Below are 24,398 nucleotides of genomic sequence, written 5' to 3'. Positions count from 1 at the left end.
GAAGGATCGGCATTCCACAAAGCTCCAGAGCCCTCTGGAGGGTCAGATCTGGAGTCAGCTGTCCTACCCTAACTGCCCTTGGTATAGTTTCCTTTCACCCACTGGGCTGGACCAGCTTCCTTGGATTAGTCACCTAAGCAGTTGTGAGGTCTCTAGTCCTTGAGTGTTCTACTTTACAACAGATTTAGGAAGGATGGAGGCTAAAGGTCAAGGACTTCTAACCATTAAGACAGCAGCAATCTTCTTTGGAAATCTCACAGGGAACCTGTCTTCTGATTAGGGTAAGTGAGTGCCAAACATGCCTAAAAAGAGATGCACAGGATAACGTATAACCTACTAAGTGTAGGATCTTGCTAGCCAGACTGCTTACCTCAGAATGGAGACTCTTCCAGGCCTCATTTAATAGGCTCAAACATTGTTAATAAAAACATTTATTTTGCATTTTATACAGAACAACCTGAAGTCTGCATCATGACAGTTACCCAAGGGTTTACAGACAGTATTATCCATCTCAACAGCATGGTTCTGGGGATTAGGGATCCACACAAACACAGGCAGGAGTTGCAAGGGAGGAAGGGGGGCACAGCAGGAGTGTATTTTTAATCCTTTCTTAAAAAGGCAGTAGAACCTTCTGAGTCACTTGAAACCTGTGCATATGGGGATTCTAAAACAAACAGTGTACTGTGAGCTCTTGGGGAAGCGACAGGATAAGAACCTTGATAAATAAAGGGATATTGGCTTGTGGCAGGGGATGAGGAGGGAGGTTTACTATGTTTAATGTCCTCAGCCCCAGCACCTGATAGTCAAAGGAGACCATGTCCAATCTTAAAAATCATTTCCCTGTTCAGAAAGAGGTACTAGTACTCCTGGGATCAGGCCATGAAGATATCATGCTGGTCTTTCCTAAGTCCCTGTTCTATAGCCCATAGCATATTAAAGGGGAAAAAAAAAAGGTCAGAGGGTAGTGGTTTGTGTTCCAAGGAAGTAAAAACTTAGTTCACATTAAGCACTGATAAAGCCAAATAACTAGGAAAGACCACATAGTAGACAGTGCTGTATATACCTGCTGAAAAGAGGTCTCTAGGAAGGACCAAGACAGGAAGGTCCACAGCAACCTTGGCTTGAGGTGCAGCAGGTATAGAAAATCTGGAAAGAGGTGAGTATTCAAGTAATGGGGAATAGAACACTCCTAGATCTTAATTTTAATAGGATAATTTTAAAAAAGAAAAATAAAAACCAAATATTGGTTGCCAGTCAACAACAAATACCATGGCCTTTATGATCATCTGGTAGCTTAACCAAAAAAAAAAAAAAAGGCCACAGCATCACCCAATAGATCTTGCTAGGAAGTGTCTGTGTGCATGGGAGAAGTTAATGGGGCTTAGTACAGCTGACAATCCAACATGATTCCTATGGAAACAGAAGGGGTAGAGTCCTGGTTTGCTGGCCTATTAAAGGGTGGACAGAGTAGAACCAAAAGTTCTGAAGTGATGGCAAATTCTCTGCAACCAGCAAATTCTCTGCAATGACCTAGGGAAAGAAGAGCCAGATTCCCACTCTGAAGATGGGGGTGAGGTGAAACCTAACCCACACTACATGCATTAGTCCTGGTCATCCTACAGTTGGTGGGCAACTCACACCAGGCAGGGGAAAGGAGCTGGTCAGGGAAGAACGGGTTACTTTTCTTCTTTTAAAAATCTTAATTTATATTTTAACCTCAGACTTATCATCAGTACCTCAATACAATTTAATCTTAAGTCTTTAAAAGCCCCAAAACAAAGGTATACTTTTTTTTTTAAAGATCCCTCACTCTCTGGTGGATAGTTTCCTCCCCATCTTCAGTTTCACCCTGACTTAGAGTCCACAAACTTCATCAGACCATCTGTGCTCATGGACTTGGGTCTTTCTAGAGGGAAGCCTAGGGCTCGGCTCCAAATGAGCTGTGCTAATACACCTAGTGCCCGTGATACCCCAAACAGGACTGTGTAGTAATTCATCTCCGTCATGCCGTAGTACTGTAAGGTAAAAGAGAAAAAAGTTGTGTTAAAGGCCCACAGGTAGTTGCATGTACAAGTCCAGGGTGATTAAAAGCCTTAACCCAATTAGCCTTAAATAGAAATGACTGGGAAAAGTATAGCAACTGCATTCTGAAAGGAAATCATCATCCCTTCCCTCCAGCCCACATGTTCTACACCACAGGCAACTTTATCAACAGGGTTAAGGAAGGAGGTGAGAGCCCTGGCTCTGACTAGGGAGTTGATTTTGTGCATGGCAGAGAACAGTAGGGTATGGTATAAATTAGAGGAAAGCAGGACTCACCTGGAGCAGCACCCCGCTGTGAGCATCTACATTGGGCCACGGATTCTTTGCCTTGCCCTGCTCTAGGAGGATATTGGGCACAATCTTGTACAGCTGAGCAACCAGCTTAAACATGGGGTCCTGAGGCAGGTGTTTCAGAGCAAACTCTCGTTGACAGGTATATCGTGGATCAGTCTTCCTTAGTACTGCATGGCCATAGCCCGGGACAACCTGCAAAGGATGGGGTTGGAGGAAAACCAGTTGTATTCTCAGGCAGAAATTTTTGTCTTTTCTAAATTCTTCAGGGCAGACAAATGGAAAAGAAATCTCCTCTAATTTAGGAAGTTATCTCATTGTTTTCTCCTTCATTCTTTCAATTTATTGAACTTTAGTCTTGGCTTCTTTCTTAGTTGCTAAGTATCTCTGCTCACCCGTCCTGAGTTGAGTGTGTTCCAGATGTAGTCTCGTAACTTCTCATCTGACACATCTTTGCCAACTTCCTTCTGAAGTTGTGTCAGCCAAACAAGCACTTCCTATGGGGAAGGTTTAGAGAATAAGAGTGTCAATGTATATGCCAGGAGAGAATGCCAGGATCAGAAACAAAAGCATGCCAGTGAGAAAAACATGGAGCAGGAGAAGAAGAGTCTTACCTGATTTGCCAGTCCATGCAGGGGCCCTGCCAGCCCATTCATGGCTGCTGCAAAGGACAAATAGGGGTCTGAAAGGGCACTGCCCACCAAGTGGCTGGTGTGGGCACTTACGTTGCCACCTTCATGGTCACTGTGGGGAAGAAAGGAGAATAAAGGCCCAGAGAAAGGGGAAAAAAGGAGAAGACTATGCTAACAGGGACCTTGCTGTTCTCTTACTGTCACATACTTGCCTAGCTATGGGTTCACACCAGCCTAGAGCCAGTCATTTATACATAAGCTCTTGTAAGAGATGTCCCAATGTATCATCAGCCTTTGTTCACTAATCCACAGAACTGGAAAGGTTACTGGTTGATGATGCCCAGCCTGTGTGCCATGCTCCCTGACTTTCACTCAAGCTTTAATAGCAATGGCCAGAAGAGGGAGCTCCTGGAAAGCCAAAGGGCTCACCTAACGCGAACAGCTAGTTCTTTTTCCTAGCTAGAAGCACTAGCTTACTCTGTGTGGTTATAGTAATTTCACTAGACCTCTTGTGCCTTTACCAGACCCCTTTCATGCTTTGTATCATTCCATACTCTGTGCTTCCATCTCCTTGCTGCCTACCACCTGTTCCCAAAAGACGAGAATGTTAAGGAGCTTTTTCTTTTTTTTCTCTTGGTGCACTGTGTAGCATGCAGGATCTCAATTCCCTGACCAGGGATTGAACCCACACCCTCTGCAGTGGACGTGCGGAGTCTTAACCACTGGACTAACAGGGAAGTCCCAAGGAGTTTCTCTTAATATTCACCACCAATCCAGCAACCTGGTGGCTGGGTCTCCCTCACCTGTGGATGGTGAGGTACAAGCGCATGAGCTCTGTGAACTGAGCGTCAGTATAGCCTAACATGTTGGTGAAATTGTGGGACCAGTCCAGCTTAGGGTCAATGGCCCCAATACTGCTGCCCTCTCGGTACAGGTTCCGGTAGATCTTTGCTGCAACACAAGGAAGCTTTGCGATCAGATCCATAGAGTCTTCATAAATCAACTGATGGGGAGAAAAGGAAAATGGAGAAAAAAGAAGAGGAATCATCAGCAAAGAAGAGTTAGGCAGGGATCGTGTCTCTTCTCCATGGACTGGGCTTTTTGGATTGATATGGATATTTGGATTATATGCTGGGTGGTTATATATGGAGTAAATAACAACAATGACCATGTAACTGAGTAACTGTTATGACCCAGGTACTGCATCAAGGGAGTTACACATGGTATCCCATGTATATTAAAATATTATTCCCAATTTTTCTCCATTCTACAAAATATATAATGACCTTCACTTTACAGAAAAGGGAACCAAACCTCAGAGCATTCAGTCAATGCCAAAGTCAGATTTCCAACCCTTACACATTTAAACATGATCTTTTCCACTATATGACTTTGCACTCAAACAATATGCTAAGACTTTAGGTTATTTAATAATTCTATGTTCCATCTTTCAAAGAAAATTTACTATATATGCTAAGGGTCAAACAGTGACATTCAATCATTAGTTATTAACAAAGGCTTCCATTTTTAAAGCATTTACTAGTAATTATAATATCGATTATTTTCAGTTTTTTCTTTTCTTACAATAGTCCTGTAAGATAACATATCCCTCATTTGTAAAAATTGGGGCACAAAGTTACCCACTCAGCTAATAAGCATCATCTAGCTTAAATTATTAACTCATGGCCATGCTTGTTTCATCTATACCCTTACTTTCCCCTCTCATCTCCCAAATTATTGAGTGAATCCCAGATATCATATATAACATGTAAATATTTAGGCATGTATCTCTAAAAGATAAAGATCCTTCATAATCAAAATCACAAAACCATTATCCCACTGAAAAAAATTTAACAAATCTTCAATATCATTAACTAATCAGTATTGAAATCCCCTCCACACCTCATTCATTGATTAAAGCTCCCCCTCATTTGTTTGTTTTACTGAAAAATAGCCCACATTACAATTGTCTGATGTCTCTGAAATAGTTTTTAATCAATTTAAGTTCCCTCTTATGCTGTCCTTTTTTTACTTTGCAATTTACTTGTGGAAAATCAGCCTCATTTGTTCTGGAGAATTTCCCTTAGTTTAGATTTTGCTGGTTATATACCTGTGATGTCATTTAACATGTCCTTCTGTCCATTTTATTTCTGACAAATTGATAAGAGATGGAGGCTTGAGCAGATTCAGGTTCAATTTTTTTTTTAGCAAGACTTTGATAAATAGTGCTATGTTCATTGATTAAGAGAAACATATAACATCTGGTTGTCTTTTTGTGATGTTAATGGTTTGCTCAACTTTTATGTCTCAATTTTATCTTCTCATAGGGATTTTAAGTTCCTCTAGGGAGGAACTTAGTAGTTTGTGTTTTTTTTTGGCCATGCTGCACAGCTTATGGGATCTTAGCTGACTGACCAAGGACTGAACCTGCGTCCTCTGCAGTGGAAGCAGAGTCCTAACCACTGGATTGCTAGGGAATTCCTATTTTTTCTGTTAGTAACAAAAAAATTTGGGAATTCCTTGGTGGTCCAGTGGTTAGGACTCGGTGTTTTCACTGCCAAGGCCTGGGTTCAGTTCCTGGTTGGCTTCAGTTCCTGCAAGCCATGAGGTGCAGCCAAAGAAAAAACAAAGAAATTTCTACTTTCAGTCACAGTACATAGGAACCATGGAGAAAATACTTGCTGATATTATATAGTGCTGTCCTATCAAGTTAACTGGCTAGATGTTCCTGTAAGAAGTCATGAGGTTTTAGTAGTTCTGCTGGAACAAAGAACAAAATCTATAATAAGTATCTTAAATGAGATAATCTATGTGAAGTCATCTATTACTCAAGTACTCAGCATTGAATTTTGTCAGTGCCACCAAGAGTCAATGAGAACACTGCCAAAATTAAAAAGCTACTTGAAGCAAGAAGTACTTAGCTAACACAAGTTCTCAGGAGATTACTTACATGATAATCATACTATTAAACACACCTCCTTGCAGATTTACATCCCCCAAGGAAGTAGATGTTTTCCAGAAGTATGCCTAAAGGATATGCAGATCTAAGGGACCTGGATCGATTAGCAGAATGCCAAGAACAACAAGATCCTGGGCTAGGCCAACTGGCATCTGTGGACTATGTACTAATTTTCACAATTGTTTGTGAAGTATGAATGACCGATTCATAAAGAAACTACAAAAAGATTGTTTCAACCTCTACCACTGAGGATGAAGTTTATGAAGCAGCTAGTATCAGACCAGGTCTGACACTGTGGGATCTTTACCCTGCTTTTTGTAGTGGGAAAGCTGTACTGTCAAGAGATTCAATAGATAAACACACGGACAGAGAACTCCTTATTTCTTCTTTAATAAGCTAATAAGACTGAGGTGCTACTTAGCTACTGGTACTAACTCATTCTTCATCTTTAAACCCTCAGAAGAAAAAAGGACAAAATATGCCACCACTGCATCTGCCTGGAATAAAGGTAACAAAACTGGCCATAATCATCACTGTGATCCAGCATCTCTAGGGCTAGAGAAATTCTGGCCAAGTACTTAGCAAGTAATCATTTAAAAAATTTTTTATTGGAGTATAGTTGATTTACAGTGTTGTACTACTAATAGCTATCAATCATTATTAAGAAGACACAGAAAATGAAGAGTCAGTATTAATGGTGAAGAGACCCTAGAGTGAAACAAACTCAAGTCTCAACCTGGTCTCCACCAGCTACTAGCTGCATGACCCTGGGCGTGCTACTTTATTTCTCTCATCTTCAACTTTGCCATTCAGTAAAATGAGAATAAACAGTAAGGTCTACCTCATGGGGTAGTTCTGATGATTAAATCAGATGAGTATAAGCATTCAAGCTGATGCTTTCAAGAGTTGTTTGTTAGGTGTTGGAATGACAGCTTCAAACCCTACACATACTGTTCATAGGCCTTACTAGAAAAACTTGATCTGTCAGCTACTTTGCCAATTTTACCCAATCCAACAGTATCTTAAGGCTACCTCACAGTTAAACAGCTTGTGCATCAGAGTAATCTCCTAGTCACAAGTGAAGTTAAGTCAATTATAAAAAGACCTAACTCTTTCACCTCAAGAGACTACACAGTTATCTAAAGTCATGTAAACTGCTATGGAAGGAAAGCTGTAGGCAGATCATCCATTGAGATATATGTAAAACAGCATGAACGGATAATTGTAGAAGAGACTTAGATCACATGTACTCTTTAACATAAATTTTTAAACAGAAATAACCAGTTGAATGCTGTCATGTAATTCTACTTAAGCAGAATAGTAGAATAGTGCTTCAGTGACCTTTGAGAGAGATACAAGACATGGCAGCAAAATAGCACCAAGTTCCACTAGAGCAATTACTGGAGCTAACTTTTGTTCAGTATGAACTTTATTAGACACACATCCTGAGGCTGACAGATTTATCAGTAATGCTTACAAATACTCTCAAGGTTGGTAAAGTCTTGAAATACAATCTTTACCTCAAGACAACCACCCTCAAATGACATCTCCCAAGAGGTAACAGAACAACCAACCAATACCTGTACACTGAATCGGAGGCAAGAGCAAGCAGAGAACAAGATTCATCTTCCTGATTCAATAAAGGACAGTGTGAAGCAGTGCAGCCTGTTTGGATACCTGGGAAATACCTTGTAGGTATTTACTGCAAAGTATGAAGAAGATCATGGCATCCGGTCCCACCACTTCATGGGAAATAGATGGGGAAACAGTGTCAGACTTTATTTTTCTGGGCTCCAAAATCACTCCAGGTGGTGACTGCAGCCATGAAATTAAAAGACGCTTACTCCTTGGAAGGAAAGTTATGACCAACCTAGATAGCATATTCAAAAGCAGAGACATTACTTTGCCCACAAAGGTTCATCTAGTCAAGGCTATGGTTTTTCCTGTGGTCATGTATGGAGTGAGAGTTGGACTGTGAAGAAGGCTGAGCGCCGAAGAATTGATGCTTTTGAACTGTGGTATTGGAGAAGACTCTTGAGAGTCCCTTGGACTGCAAGGAGATCCAACCAGTCCATTCTGAAGGAGATCAGCCCTGGGATTTCTTTGGAAGGAATGATGCTAAAGCTGAAACTCCAGTACTTTGGCCACCTCATGCGAAGAGTTGATTCATTGGAAAAGACCCTGATGCTGGGAGGGAATGGGGGCAAGAGGACAAGAGGACGACAGAGGATGAGATGGCTGGATGGCATCACTGACTGGATGGACGTGAGTCTGAGTGAACTCTGGGAGTTGGTGATGGACAGGGAGGCCTGGTATGCTGCGATTCATGGGGTCGCAAAGAGTCGGACACGACTGAGCGACTGATCTGATCTGATCTGATCTGAGGAAGAACTCTACAATAGTCAACACAACAGCATCATAAGTAGTAACAGGCACTCCTGAGTGGTCAATTTCTAACAAACAAGTTTTAAAAGAAATGTTGGGCTTGATTTAACTTTTTCTGTTATGGTGACCCACACAGATAACAATGACTTGAAAGAGCATTTAAAAAAAAAATGAAAAGCAATATATTCAGATTATACAACCTTCTGAATCTGCTGATTTGTGATTTCATAAATGCTTGTGGATATGTTTAGTTTGCATCATTCCTATACCTTTCTCCTCAAAGCCAACCAGACTAGTATCAATTGCAAACTTTCTCTCCTTCTTTCCCTCAATAGCACTCAATTCTGTACACACAGCTGGCACTGAGTAAACACTGACCAATCAAATGGAGTGGGACTTGCCAAAACCCCAAGGAGATTTCATCAGACAAGTGGGCCATACTATTCTATGAATAGTATGAACTCACAGTGAACTCTTTAGGGGCCTTCTGGTCAAAAATCATTTAGTGCATCTGCTTTGCCAAAAGGGACTTTTCCATTCCTATACTACCTGTCTCTAAATAAGAAACAAACAAACAAAAAGAGATGTCCTTCTGTAGACCTAGCCAGATAAATTGTACTTTACCCAGTATTTGTGATGTATTGGAAAGAGGAGAGAAGGAAGTGTGTCCTGTGTACTAGGACAAGGCCCAACAATCTTCTCATACTCTCACTACAGAGTTCAAACTGTGAAAGTCACACTGTTTTCAGAGAATAAAGCTCATTTGCTTTTTGCATCCTCATTCCAGGATACTAACTACCCTTCCACTCCTGACAGGTATCTGGAGTGGCTTAGCCCAAACAGTGGCTGACTGCAATCGGTCCTTCCTAGACTCCAGAATTGCCTTAGGTGCCATTCTTCCAACTTAAAAAGGTTCTCATTTGAAGAAGAGGAGAAAGGATCTTTTGGGGCCAGGGTATGTCTACTCTGCGAAACCTTCCTCAGGGACCCTGCAATTAAAGTCACACCTTTTTCAATATTCCAACAGTGCTGTGTACATACCTCTATTATAGCAAGATTACTGAACTGTAATTCCTTTTTTACGTGTATATCACCCTTACTAAAGTCAATAACCTTGGTGATACAAAGCATGCTTCATTTATCTTTGTAATTTCAATAACCCATAAAAAGCAACCCTACAATAAAATTTTGTTAAATGAATCTGTGGCGTAACTCAGGGTAGTAATTTTCCTAAGAATTCTTCATTCCTTTTTCTTTCTTTGCACTCAGGTCCTTTGAATCTCTATCAAACATCAATCATCACAGCAAAGTTTCCTACCTCCCAGTACTTGGTTCGGTTGATACCCTCTGAATATGCTCGGGCAAAGGTACTTTCACTGTTGAGAGCTGTAACAGCTGCACTGAGCTGAGACATGGGGTGTAGATTAGTGGGAAAGTTGTCCAGCATGGTGACCACGTGGGAAGGCAGAGCTGCCCTCTTTGCCCACTCCTGTGAGAGCCAAGATACCTGTGAAAAGGAAGACATTGCTTATAACACTAGACAAGGAAAAAGAAGACAAATAAAAAGACAACAGGGGACTTCCCTGGTGGTCCAGTGGTTAAGAATTTGCCTTCCAATGCAGGGGACATGGAAGGGAACTATGATCCGACATGTTACTGGGCAACAAAACCCACGTGCTGCAACTGGAGAATAGAGAAGCTCATGTGCTCTAGAGCCTGTGTGCCACAACTAGAGAAAGCCTGCGCATGGCACAGCACAGCACAGCCAAAATGGAAGAAAATGAGGAAAAAAAAAAAAGACAATGAGTATTCCCTGGTGGTCCAGTGGTTAGGACTTGGCGCTTTCACTGCTGGGAGCCTGGGTTGAATCTCTGGCTGTGAGTAACTTGCAAAATGGTAACAAAGATCTTGCAAGCTGCCTGGTGTGACCAAAATAAAAAATTTAAAGAAAATGAAAAGATTGACCTCAAGTAAATAAAATCCAAGAGATTTCAATCCAGTCCACTTACAAAACAGAACTCTGCTCTGATTTCCTTCCCCTCTATAAACTACCACCCATAACCAGAATAATATTAAGTGCTTGAGATTAGAAAAAGGCAAAGGAGGGGAATGAGAAGGGCTAATGTCCTTCTGCTTACCTGTTCCTCTGTTGGGATTTGTCCAGTTACCAGCAGCCAAAATAAGCCCTCTGGCAAGGGTTCTTCGCCCCCTTTAGCCTTTGGCAGCAGTTTCTGGCATTCAGGGATGCTGTAGCCTCTAAAACGGATGCCCTTGAGGGAGAGGAGTAAGGATTACAACTCAAAAATCACATAAATTGACTGATCTCACTTTCTTCAGACCTGTCAACAAGTTACAACTTTCAAAGTGTAAATCTTTAGGTAACTTACTCTTGCTTTGTACTTTTACTAGTTGATATATTTAAAAGGTAAAGTTATTTTTCAGCTATTCCATATGTACCTATTTTCACCTTCCAAAATATATAGGTATGTGCCCTATTTTGTTCTCCTCACCCTTAGTGATTTAATCCATGGTGTGCACAACTAAGTAAAGTCAGTGATTACTAGTAATCGACAGGAAGTCTCTTACCTCATCAGGATCAAGAACTGATGTTTCATATACCAATCCCTTCATGCCTCGCATGCCACCATACATCTAAAGAAAAGAGGATGTAACAAGTTGTCCAAGTAATTCAGGCAAGAGCTTGTTAGAGCTTCATGGGATCTGGGGGAGGAAATTTAGTCTCTGACTTGCAAAACTTTGGGAGATTTCTGAGTTAACTTTCTACAGAATGTAATTTTGAAAGACTGCTAACGCTGGAAATGAATTTTTTAAGTTGAGAAATCACTATCTTTAGTTAATGTTTCTGCCTGTGCTCCCTTTTGTTATTTTTTTCTCCTGCCTGCTCTTCTCCCCTCATTCCCACCAACCAAAGTAAACAGAATGGGATTGACTATATGGAAAGAAGATGGAGACCAATGGCTAAACAGTGTTAGGAAATTATCATCTGAGCTGCTGAGATTCTCAGAACTGAAGAAAAGCCATCCTAAAGCTGTTCTATAAGGCCAGCTAGAGCTATGGTCTAACTGGATGATCAACTCAGAGACAGAGAACCTTGGGCCCAAAAGCTGAGGGGTTGGGAAAAGTAATAGAAACTTCATTCATCCTTTCCCATACATGAATTAGGTTAGCCTCAACTATGAAATCTGTGGAAGAGAACAGTCTAATTTCTAACAGACACCATTAGTTTCAACATTTCCCTATGTGGGGCAGAATGCTCTGAATGGTCAGTGAGGAGGGTGGTGCTTCTGCCCCAGCGTGGTGCCGAGCTCCTTTTCCAGGCAAAACCCCACAGCCCTCACCATGTCCACAGTGATCTGGCCCACCACCGTCTTGCCATGTTGCTGCCTGAAGGCCTTCACTCTGGTCTGCTCCTTAGGTATCAGATCAGCCAATATGTCTTTCAAATTCTAAAAAGAGAAGTAGAGAGGCTAAGTGATGATCAAAATATTGATTATATTTCTGCCAAGTTGATATGTTAAGACTGCTTTTTAGAATTTGGCTTTCTCTGTCAGGGAAGCCTGGTCAACTGCTCTGTACAGATGAGGGTAAAAGAATTAGGCAGACGAAGAAGGGAATGGGGAGTTGTTTAATGGGTACAGTTTCAATTTGGGAAGACAAAAATTTTGGAGATGAAAAAAAAAAAAAGTTTTGGAGATGAATAGTGATGATGTTTGCACAATAATGTGAATTACTTAACTACCCCTAAACTATAAACTTGAGAACAGTCTATTTTCTAATGAATACCATAAGCTCCAGCATTTCCTTTTATGGGACAGAATGCTTTGAATAGTCGGTGAAGAGAATGGTACTTTGGTTGAAGTACATTACAGAACTACTTTTTTCCAGCCAAAATCCCACAGCCCTTATCATGTCCACAGTGATTTAGCTATCTTAAAATAGCAGTAGTAATAATGGCTATAACAAGAGTCTTGGTCACCTCCAGGAGACACTTGGGATAATGATAAAAGCCTGGATGGTAGCCCACCCCAGTGTCCAGCTGCCTCAATGATCCTCAGTCCTCTTTCCAAATCTTACCGTGGAAGAAGCACTGGCATGCCTGGCAGCAAGAACAAGACAGGATGCATTCTGCAAAAAAAACACAAAACCTTATACAACCATCCTCCTTCCTGTAATTACAATGCCTCAACCTCTCTCTTTATTTTAGCCTCTGTGGACAGTTTGACATATGAAAGCTGTATAAGGCCTTGAGCAACCTGGAAAGAATTTCCAGTCTGGAGGCAGCAGCTTCATCAGAACTCCCCGAAGAGCCTCTCCCATCACCTGGGTTCTAAGGGCTGGGCTTTGTTAGGCATGAAGGAAACGGCAGAGAGGCAGTTGTTAAAGTACCCAGTCCTTCAAAAATCTAGCTTTCCGTAGCTCTGAGGAGCCCTGAGAAAAGCAACGAGGAAACTGATCAATCCCTTAACCAGGCTGGTAATCTCTCTTCAGCACCTAGTCCTTTGGCAGCACTTCAACCTCTCCATTCTAGAAGAGTCCAGAGGGGAAAGCAACCTTTTACAACACTACCTGAAATGCTCCTGGAAAAAGCATGGAGAAGACAGGATATCTACAAAGTAACAACCAGACTGCTCAACGACAGCAATGGAAACTAGAAAACTGGTAAGTTAGCTTTAACATACTGAGAGAAATTACTAGACTTGTGTACCCAGGTGAGAAAGAAAAAACTCTTAAAGGAGGTGAAATAAAGACATTTCAGGCAAACAAAAGCTGAGAGTTTATCACTCACACACCTGTACCAAACAAATTTTTTTTTAATTGAGGTATAATTCTTGTACAGTATTCTGTCAGTCTCAGGTGTACAACATGATTCATAATTTTTTAAGGTTATATTCCATTTATAGTTATTGCCCCACTTCACTCTCCCCATTGGCACCCATTAGTTTATTCTCATATCTGTACTTTTCTTTGTTATATTCACTAGTTTTCTTTTTAAATTCCATGTAAGTGATAAACAGCATCTGTCTTTCTGACTTCCTTCACTTCACATGGTACACTCCAGGTCCATACATGTTGCTGAAAATGGTAAAATGTCATTCTTTTTTATGGCTTAGTAGTATTCTGTTGTGTATATAACACACACATCTTTATCCATTCATCTCTTGATGGACACTTAGATTGCTTCTGTATTTTGTAGCTAGGCTATATTTTTCTATATTTAGAGATAGTTTTCTCCCCCCAAGAAACACAACTTTCTATGAAGATTGCTGAGTTGCAAGAGAAAGTTCAACACTGCCTTTGAAAAAGACAACCAGTTGTACTACTACCAAGTTTTAAGGATTTAGCCAAGGAGGCTGACTTTTCTTCAGATTATTCTGAAGATAAGATTAGATAGTAAAAAATAAGCCCCAGGGTCCTCATCTATAAAATGGTGCTGATACCCACTAGATCCCACAGGGCTGTCTTGTGATGATTAAATTACAATGGACGTGGGAGCACTTTGCAAACTAAAGATCACACACACACACACACACACACACACCATGCAGCAAGTCTATACCTCTCCTTTTGCCAAAAAGTCAGACATACTTTTTTAAGTAACTACAGTCATCCCTCGGTATTCAAGGGGGAATTGGTTCCAGGACCTCCCCACCCTCAACAGATACCACAATCTGAGGAAGCTCGAGTTTCTTACATAAACTGGTGTAGTATTTGTATATAACCTATGCATATTTTCCCATATACTTTAAGGTATCTCTAAATTACTTATAATACCTGCTACTGCTAAGTCACTTCAGTCGTGTCCGACTCTGTGCGACCCCATAAACGGCAGCCCACCAGGCTCCCCCGTCCCCGGGATTCTCCAGGCAAGAACACTGGAGTGGGTTGCCACTTCCTTCTCCAATGCACGAAAGTAAAAAGTGAAAGTGAAGTCGCTCAGTCGTGTCCAACTCTTCGATACCCCATGGACTGCAGCCTACCAGGTTCCTCTGTCCATGGGATTTTCCAGGCAAGAGTACTGGAGTGGGGGCCACTGCCTTCTCTGTTATAATACCTAAAGCAATGTAAATGCTATATAGTTGGAAGTACAAAGTAAATGCTATGCCAGTAGTCAGCACATGGCAAGTGCAAGTTTTGCTTTTTGAAACTCTCTGGAATTAAAAAAATGTGTTTGATCCACAGTTGGTTGTACCCACAGGTGCAAAACCCATGGATACAAAGGGCCGACTGTACTGTGTTGCTGTCTGATTGTGCTGGAAATCGTTTGAACTAGTGGTGGTGTATAAATTCCAAAACACCACATGCTTAAGGTGAGACTGAGTAGTGCCTGAGGCTTTTAGAATTTCATACCCCTCTTTCTGTTGGGGCAGGAGGAAGAAATGGAAAGGGAAGAGACCCTTCAGAAAACTTTATTTTAAGAAGAATCAAAAGAAAGAAAGAGAAGTCACTCAGTTGTGTCTGACTCTTTGTGACCCCTGCCAGGCTCCTCCATCCATGGGATTTCCCAGGCCAAGAATATACAAAGCTAAATTCAGAGAACACAAGGCAAGCTAATGTGGCCTTAAAACAAAGGGGGAAGGCCTCAGATTGTTAATGAGGGCTGATTTCGACTCCTCTCATTAACTTTCTAAAGAATCTCCTCTAGCTCACTGAGGACCATTTGGGCAGAATGTACACAGCACAAATAGCTATTTAGGCTGTTCATCCTACATGGGGTGAATGGGAGTGCACCCAGCACTCAAGAAATAACTATTTCCTTTATCTTACTAGTCATCCAAAAGTGAACAAGGGAAAACCTTGAGTGGGTTCAAACTACTCTTCTACAGCACTTTCCATGTTCAAGCTATTTCATGCTCCACGGTCCCATAGATCCCCTATTATAGAAGCCCTATCTCCTGGAGACCACATCAGCACTCAGCAGACCCTTTAATTGTGGGTAGTTGGTTATGTGGGTTTGCTTTTAAAGAGGCTGTAGGGGAACATACCATCTGAGAGAAAAAAGAAGTTGAAATCTCTCCATAATGATAATTTTTTCACTTTTAAAACATCTTTAAGTTTCTATAATGGCTGGCTACTTCACTGGCAAGAGGAAGACATTATAAGAATAGTCTAAGGTTAAATCTTAGGCATAAGAAAAAAAATGTATCCAAGCTAAGCTGACAGAATGAAAGCCTGATCTTAAGATGAAAATGAAATCCTCTCAGAATGGAGGTCTCTCTTCCAGCAATATGCCTGTCTGAACATAAAACAAAAACAGTTTTTTCCCCTTATAAGAGAGAACTACTAGAATCAATGAGCTTCCTTCTCCTTTTACTTCACTTAAGGTTAAAAAAAAAAAAGGAAATCAGAAAGAGAAGAGTGGAAGGTCAACTAACAAGGCTATAAGAATGCAACATCATTTAAAGGCATCAGATGGAAAGTATTACCATACTTGCACCACCAGCAAAGTCTTAATTTCCTTTGTAGAGCGTGTCTTTGCCATTTAATGAGGCACCTCAATGTAACTTGAGGAGAGCTGATCTCAACTGTCCCTAATCTCCATCTGCAACACTTCTTAGCCAGATCTCCAATTTGCAAAAATGCTAGTGTGTGAACAGCATGGCTAGGTAGCTCCAAAGTGAAGGTAGAATATTCTGTTCCTACTATACTTCTGGTTGTGTGAGCCTAGCCAAGTCATTTAATCTTTCTGTGCTTTAATTTCCTTATCTCTAAAATGTAAACAATCTACCTGAAAAAGAATTCAGAGTAAAGATAGTAAAGATGATCCAAGATCTTGGAAAAAGAATAGAGGCACTGACCAACACACTATAAATGTTTAACAACAAACTAAAGAACAAACAGATAAACAATAAAGTTTAAGTTTAGTTGTGTTCAACTCTCTGGGACTCCTGGACTATAGCCTACCAGGCTCCTCTGTCCATGGGATTTTCCAGGCAAGAATACTGGAGTGGGTTGCCATTTCCTTCTCCAGAGGATCTTCCCTACCCAGGGATCAAACCCGGGTCTCCCACATTGTAGGCAGACGTTTACCATCTGAGCCACCAGGAAAGTTAAACAGATAAACAATACAATAACTTAAATAAAAAATACACTAGAAGGAATCAATAGCAGAATAAGTGACACAGAAGAAACAGATAAGTGAGCCTGAAGACATGAATGAAAAAAAAAGAAATGAGGACAGTCTGAGGCCTCTGAGACAATATTAAATGCACAAACATCCACATTACACAGGTCCCAGAAGGAGGAGAGAGAGAGGACCTGAGAAAATATTTGTAAAATGGAAATAACTGAACCCACCTCAAAGCACTGCTAGGAGGATGAATTAAGTCAATATTTATGAAGCACTTACAATCATGCCTGGCACACAGCACCAAGTGCTGTATATTTGTTATTTAATAAATATAGAAAATTAAATAGTATGGCTACTTTCCAGCACTCTTCAATGTCAAGTTTAGTCATATTTTAGCTCACCCTGCAGCCTAGGGGGGGGAAAAAAACTAAAGAAATATAAAGGATTTTAAAAACAATCAATATGGATAGAATATTGGAAAAAATTCAGGTTAGGATAACTACCTAATGATGTAGAAGACAGAGCACATGGCTTGGAATTAGGAAAGGAAATCTGGGTTCCAGTCCCAGCTCCATTACTAAATAACTGAGACATCTAAAGCAAAACTACTACTGTTTCCCTTGCCCTCTCCACTTCTAGGATAACACTCAAGCTACTTGGCTCCAAAGTCTGATCCTAAGGTTCCAACAAGGACATATATATAAAGGTACATAAAAACCTTGCTATTTAAAAAACATGACTGCCTGGCCAGCAATATTACCATTACCTGGAGCTTGTCAGAAATGCAGAATCTTGGGTTTCACCTCAGACCTACTGAATCCAAATCTGTAGTTTAACAAACTCACTAGGTTGATTCCTATCGACAGTAAAGTTTGAGAAACATCCATGATTTAAAGTGTTAAGCAAGGAAGCAGAGGGGAGAACACCAAGAGTCTAGGATGTGGTGTTATTAAGAGTCAAGTCCTAAATTCAGGTCCCGCTACTATCCTGCTGTGTTACCATGGCTCTAAGACCTAACTTCTAGTTTCAATTTTGACATCTCAAAATTGGTAATAAAGCCAATTTCAGGGTAGACAAGTGGACTACATGAAATAATTTGCATGAAAGCATCTAGAACAATGCCTTCTGCATAGCTGAGATCAGTAAACATGTTTCTTAGTTATGTGTTGGCTTATTACCTACCAACTTGTGTCACAACTCTCTTATGGAGCTGGATCCCAGGAAAGAGACAGTCAAGTCTGAGGAAGGGGTGAGTGAATAATTCCCTGTAGTTGAAGAACAGGAAATAAAGCCCCAACTTTCTGAAGGGCTTCCTGACCAAGCGAAGAGTCTCAGGGAGAGGAAACAAATTTAACTAACTATAATCTACCAGCAGGAGGTGTTAGAGGGCTGTCATACCTTAGGCTACATACCTCATCTCTTCTACCTCCTGGCTGCCAGTGAAAGCTGCTAAATGGCTTTGTACAGTGCATTCAGGCTATACTCACAGATAGAACAGGCCAGCTTACAAATCTCTGAGTCATCCCCGAACTTTCAACTCCTAGCTCCTCCCCCCAATTCTGGAGGTGTGGCAACTGAGCTTCGGCTTCTGGTTACATGCCACGTGTGGAGTCATTCTACAGGAAAGGCGGCTGTCAGGTGAATGGGAATCATCTGCCTCAGTAGGTCAGCTGCTTCATGGGGAGAGACAGTAAGAGCTACTTCCAAAGACAAGGGCCAGGCTTACAGCTTCTGTCTGCCAGAATTCTCTACAGGGTGGTGGGAATTACCATCACTAAAAGGCTTTTTCAAATCCCACATGCTGCCATCCCATGCCAATAACTTTTAGTGAGCTGGTTATTACTGATAGAAATGGGCTGCAGCTGTCAAATGTGCTATGCTAGGATGGAAAAATACAATTAAGGGAACCTCTATCTTAAAAGGCCAAGGGAGGAAAAGGACAAATAAAACATGCAGGAAATTCTGCCAAAGATTTGCTTATAATACTTTAGGGTATTGGCCAAGTCCCTTAACAAAAATCAATTAAAACTACTCCCTTCTCCCCCAGATTCTGCAAACAGTAGAATCCCATTTGGATAAGCACTTACTTAATAATGTAGTTACTTCTCTCTTATTCCTCTTAGCCTATTATCATCATTGATCTATATCTAGGACCCTTACTCTACAAGGGAAAAGCCAAATTTCCTTCAATACTCCATCAAACACATTCAGAACATGTCCTGGCACATATCCAGGAGCTCCAACATCAAATTTGTGAGCCTACAAACTACTGTGTATAAAATAAATAGGCTACAAGGATATGTTGTATAGTATAGGGAACATAGCCAATACATAATAATATTTATAAGTGGATTATAATCTACAAAATTGTGAATCACCATGTTGTACACCTGAAATACTGTAAATAATCTACACCTCAATTTAAAAATTAATTAAAAAAAAAACTTGTGAGAGATGCTCCTGATTTTATTAGCACCCTTGTCCAGTAACAAAAGATCAGAGCTTGCCAAGCCAGCAGAACTGGCTTAGTTGATGAAACAACACAATTCTCTAATAACTGCAAGAAAAAGCTTGTGCTATGAAGGCTTCCAGTGCAGAAGAAACAACTTACATTAAGTAAAAACGAACACACGCAGGACAAAGACTCCTCTCTCCCCAGAACCAGGTCAGAGAACTAAAGCCATTTAACATCTGTGTTTCACAAGGGTAATACTGGAAGTCTATCCGCACTACTTGGTCAGGCCACTTAATAGCCTGAGCAGAGAAATCTTTAGATTTCGTACTCTGATGCCCTTCATACTCATAAGAATTCCCTTAATAATTCTGCCCAACTCCCATTGTCTAACAGACCCTTCTCTAAAGGTTCGCTGATTATTCAATGAAGAAGACTGCAAAGGACACCAATTCAGCCTCAGGAAAGAATTGAGTCCTAATTTTTCTTTTAGAGAAATTCTTACTGTTCTTTAATAGTTGCTAAACACCTATCTAGAGAAAATAGTCTAAAACAGACTACAGCTACTTTTGAAGTCATTTAAAAATAATCACTAGTTAGGGACTACCTTGGTGGTCCAGTGGTTAAGAATTTGCCTTGCAATACAGAGGACGCAAGTTCAATCCCTGGTTGAGGAACTAAGATCCCATTTGTCAAGGAGCAACTAAGCTCATGTGACACAGCTAGAGAATCTGTGCTAGATTCTGTGTAGTGCAATTAAGACCCGATGCAATCAACTAAATACATATTTAAAAAATCACTAATTAAAAAAAAAAAGCTCAACACACACACACATATATATTAAATATAGTTACAAGCAAAAAGGACTGCATGTGGCTTTATTGGCCCAACAGGAGGGGATCACCAAGCAGTCAACTGAGACACTTGAAAAAAATACAAATTTCCAGATCCACCCCACCTCTGCTGAACCAGAATCTGCATATAGGATTCATAAACGTGCAAGGTAAACAAGCCACCCCAGGCGATGATGCTCACTGTGAACTTACTTACAGATCTTTTAAAATGATAACATGTTAAAAGAAACAGGAATTCAGGCAATTTCAGGAAAGAACTGAAAAACAGATCCTAAGATCTGCTGCTAAAGTTGTCTCTCTACTGGTTTTAATTTCACTCAAATCCTATTCAACTCTATTACATAAGGCACCAAAAACAGGGCAGAAGGAATTACTCTGTGGCTTTAGGAAGCTCCACCAAGTCTGGTTTCCCGCCTTCTGCCCACTTGGAGTGTCAGCCTTCCCTTCTGATCACCTGCTTAATCCCTGCTTATCTCAATGCCTCCCCACACCCATGTATTCAAGGGCTATCAATCTAAAGACCACCAGGAAGAACAAATACAATCACTCCACCACTAGCACAGGATGAGGCATCACTCTTCACTGTTCATCTTTGATTCATCTTGTAAGCCATCAGGCAGTTGCCATCACTTTGGGTAGCAGAGAATCAAAGAAGTTCGAGAGTTTGCCCTTAACACGCTTTGGGCTTTAAGCTTAACTAATATTTCAAAGGACAAAACTGACTCAATTGTGTAGAACCCATTTTCAGGCTTGAATTTACAGAAGAGATGTGTAGGGGTGTGGGCTTGCTGTAAAGTGTCTTGAAAAAGTCTAGAAATAATCTAGAAACACTTTTGGATTGACTTAACTAAAGTTATCAAACAGCTTAGAGGAATAATTCTCAAAGATATAAGAAGTAGGGCTGTCTGTCACTTTGGTATTAAGAATGCAGAAGTTAATTGGTGGATCTACTCTAATTCCCAACTCAGATCACCTATGAAAAGACAGCACAAAGCGAAGGCACCCACAGCTAATACTAAAGCCATTGCTTACTAGAAATTCGTTCAGATAAACAAGAAGTCAAATAACCTTAAGGCTCTGAATGAGGTGGTCTCTTCAACTCAGGTGCTAAATTACCTGACAGTGGGCAGGGTGGAACAACAGAACAATGATTAGCATTTGTGTCTCCTAGCAAGGTTAAACAGAGAAGGCAATGGCACTCCACTCCAGTACTTTTGCCTAGAAAATCCCATGGACGGAGAAGCTTGGTAAGCTGCAGTCCATGGGGTCGATAGAGTCAGACACGACTGAGCGACTTCCCTTTCACTTTTCACTTTCATACGTTGGAGAAGGAAATGGCAACCCACTCCAGTGTTCTTACCTGGAGAATCCCAGGGATGGGGGAGCCTGGTGGGCTGCCATCTATGGGATGGCACAGAGTCGGACACACTGAAGCGACTTAGCAGCACTAGCAGGAGCAAGGTTAAAAAGTTTTCTCAGAAAAGTGAATTACACCTGACTTTGAGAATCAAAGTAGTAGGCACTATTTTTGCCTTCTAAAGTCTACCTTAATAGCGAAGGAAAAACAGCACCATTAAGCTGTAGGCTAATCTGGAAAGTTCAGGCAGGTGCTAGCAATGCTGTCAGATTGAAAGACTTCTTGGTATTCTGGCTATACTGCTTACATCTCAGGAAGTTTCCACTGCTTGGTCTGTTGAGCTTTGTTATAAAGGTTGAAAGCCTTCTAAGGGCTTCCAATATACAGGTTTCTAGGATCCTCAGGTCCAACAGGAAAGTAAACAAAACAATAATGATCACTACAATTAGGTTGCCTTGTCAATTCAAAAACTTTCTGAGTTTCTTTCCCCAGAGGTTTAAGAGAAAAACTAAATTCAAATGTAAATTCCAAAGGCAGTTTCAAACTGTAGAGTTAGCAGCTCTGGAATGAGCTAATTATAGTATCTCCTGTTCTGCCAAAACACTATCCAGAACTTGCTTCATTTCCCAAGAGGTTTCCTTTCCCTGTTCCCTGGTAGTGGAAGGAACTACCATCAAGTAAGACAAGTATCTCCTAAATGGCCAGCCTCCACCTTGCTGCTGCTGCTGCTGCTGAGTACCTGGAAAAACCTGTAAATGCTACAGGCTTTACTTTATCTGCCAACCATTCAAGATAACACACTGTAAGCCAAAACCTTTCTAGGCTTTTCCTTTCCTCCCCTTAGGTGCTGGCAGCTTTAATTTGTCTGCAGAAGAAAAAAGTGTAAGTTCTTTGCAAGAGTCAAGGTCACTTGTGGGACTGTCCCTGCTTGGATTAGAAGGCTGGGACCCCTCAGCACACCAGTCTTTCTGTTTAAAGGACCCAGTTACCCAGAGACAAAAGTAATTTTGGCAATATGAAATTGAAGACATTGTGTAAGCAACAATATTCCTTATGATCCCAACAACAACAAAAGTCAAATAAAGGGCCCCCCATGGGACTTCCCTGGTGGCTTAGACTCCACGCTCCCAATGCAGAGGGCCTGGATTCCATCCCTGGTCAGAGAACTAGATTCCGTGTGCTGCAGCCAAATAAATTTTTAAAAAGTAAAAGGGCCCCCCAAAAGAGGAACCTTTCTTGGGTAGAACATATTTAAAAGCAATAGTAAAACTTAAGTGAGCAAGTAGTAGGACGTAACCTTGGAATTACTATCTCCCGCCCAGTTATCTTCACTTATCAGCCTGCAGTTTATAGGAACAAGTTTTCCTCAATCACATGCGATAATCATGCAGAAGGTTCTACACAAGCCCTCCACCCCACCCAAGCTCCTCCTACATAGAGTAACTGCAAAAGTCCCAAGGACAAAGAGGACCCGAGTCGCATTCCTCCAGAAGGAACTGCTATGCTTGGTCACTAAAGGCTTAAATCACTGGGCTGGAGAAATGGAAGCCGGCAGTTCTGAAACTGACAAGGACCTCTCTACCCAGTCGAAGCTGAAATTAGCCACGGCTCCAGCTCCGGCCCAGGATAGAGTGAGCACGTCTGCTCACCCTTGCCACTTCTCTTAGCCAGCCCTTTCTTCCAAACAGGCTCTTTCCCTAATCCCAGTGGAATACATCTATGTTCTTCACTCCTTTTTCCAAGGCCAAGCACCCCCGCCTCTTCTACCCTTGACACGCGGGGTGACAGCTCGGTACGGCCTCCCCACCGGCCCAAGACCTCAGGCCAGGGCGGGCAGTACTCACTTCACCCGCAGTGGGCCGGAAGGCACATAGCCCTGGGAGCTCCAAGCAGAGCAGGCGGCCAGCCAAGCGCAGGGCCCCTTTAAGACGCGCTGGGGTGCGCCTGGGTAGGGGAGGGAGACCCCGGGCTTGAGGGCCTGCAGTCGCCTCAGCCCCACCCTGGAACCGCGCGGTCCTTCCTAGATGCTCACCTTAGCTCCGAATAGCCGGGCGGCCGCAGTGAGTAAAGCCATGGCGGGCGAACTCGGGGATCTGTCAGGGAGGGAAGAAGGGAAGAGAGCTGCGGCAGGAACGGGAGGCGCCGCTGCTGCACCAGAGGCCGCGGGGACGAGGGGAACAAGGTTGAAAGGAGGAGGCTGAGGGAAAGAGTAGATGAGCCGGCGGCGGCGCCCAGCCCGGGGTCCTCGGTGAGGCCCCGCCTACCGCCCGGAACCCGCTCCCGCCCCCTCTCAGGGGACACGCCTCGAGCTCGGCCATTGGTCCAGTGTGCGTGGGGGGGCGGGTCCTAAGCCATTGACAGCAGTTGTGGCGGGGAGGATTGGACCGTTCCAGGTGGGCTAATTGAGGGTGGATGGGCGGGGAGAAGCGTGTAGGTGGTTAAGTATGTGCCTGAGAACTCAGTTAACTTCCTTCTTAGGCTTTTCCCCTTGCCCTTAACACGTTTAGGGTTAACTGTAAGGTGGCTGTTAGAAAAAAAAGCTCCAAGGCCTTTGACCTTTGAAAGGTCCTCCGAAGCCAACCCCTTAATATCACGGCAACTGATCCTACTCCATTGGCATGCTTTCTTGATCAATGTCATTGGTTAATGACTTAATGGCCATAGAGGTGACATCATGTGGACACAGGCTATGATGCCAGAATTAGCTACTTGGGAATCATTTGAGGTAAGCAGAAGGCGTGGTATTACAGATACCAACAGATCCCAAAATGTGGAGAAGGAAAGCAAAGGCAGGAACCTGAATATCGGGTGGTCTTCGCCAGCTGTCAGTTCTGTGATTAGTGCTAGGAAACCCAAGTCTTACGAAGTATTATTTGCTTAGTCGTGTCCTATTCTTTGTGACTCTATGGACTATAGCCCGCCAGGCTCCTCTGTCCATGGAATTCTCCAGGCAAGAATTATGGAGTGGGTTGGCATTCCCTCCTCCAGGGGATCCTCCTGACCCGGGGATCAGAACCCAGGTCTCCTGCGTCACAGGCCGATTCCTTACCATCCGAGTATCAGACAAAGCAACTCCTACAAAGGCCCCCTTAATGTGAGGGCTTCCAGAGCGGTCCAGAGCCTCTGGGTCCTGGGCGTTAGTCTCATTGCCACTCCAGTCACATAATCCCACACAACCAGTCCATACCACATATAACCAAAAGATCAGGAGCTGCAGAACAACCCTTCACCCAAAATCACCTCCTTTTTTGTTACATCACTCCTGTTACTCTCATAGGGCCTCTGGGCCTTTACACGTATTTGTCTGTCTTCTATATACTCTTATCCTGTGGTCCC

At 42.1% G+C, this 24,398-nt stretch overlaps 2 protein-coding genes across 4 annotated transcripts in view; one reads left to right on the top strand and one right to left on the bottom strand.

The window, feature by feature from the left end:
- The window catches only part of COQ10A (coenzyme Q10A), a 48,654-nt gene that overhangs the window by 3,713 nt on the left and 20,543 nt on the right, over nucleotides 1–24,398 (top strand). For both annotated transcript variants that reach the window (XR_011566633.1, XR_011566634.1), the window contains exons 5-6: nucleotides 12,820–12,990; nucleotides 21,907–23,787. The gene's annotated coding sequence lies outside the window, so the exon portion shown is untranslated. The remainder of the gene's footprint in view (nucleotides 1–12,819; nucleotides 12,991–21,906; nucleotides 23,788–24,398) is intronic.
- Nucleotides 414–23,278, bottom strand: CS (citrate synthase). Of its 2 annotated transcripts, none has more exons than XM_019961032.2 (11): nucleotides 23,095–23,278; nucleotides 12,406–12,456; nucleotides 11,670–11,777; nucleotides 10,897–10,962; nucleotides 10,449–10,580; nucleotides 9,629–9,817; nucleotides 3,770–3,969; nucleotides 2,949–3,078; nucleotides 2,730–2,831; nucleotides 2,320–2,529; nucleotides 414–2,015 (listed from the first exon to the last, which is right to left on the bottom strand). In XM_019961032.2, exons 1-11 carry the CDS (start codon nucleotides 23,134–23,136, stop codon nucleotides 1,845–1,847), a joined length of 1,401 nt encoding a protein of 466 aa, XP_019816591.1. In that variant the 5' UTR covers nucleotides 23,137–23,278; the 3' UTR covers nucleotides 414–1,844. The 2 variants fall into 2 exon arrangements, with proteins under 2 accessions (XP_019816591.1, XP_019816590.1); XM_019961031.2 differs by lacking the exon at nucleotides 23,095–23,278 and adding an exon at nucleotides 17,812–17,886.

The sequence above is a fragment of the Bos indicus genome, chromosome 5 (assembly GCF_029378745.1).
Source record: "Bos indicus isolate NIAB-ARS_2022 breed Sahiwal x Tharparkar chromosome 5, NIAB-ARS_B.indTharparkar_mat_pri_1.0, whole genome shotgun sequence".
Taxonomy (NCBI): domain Eukaryota; kingdom Metazoa; phylum Chordata; class Mammalia; order Artiodactyla; family Bovidae; genus Bos; species Bos indicus.
Note: the sequence above shows the minus strand (reverse complement) of the source record. Positions and strands in the feature narration are given on the sequence as shown.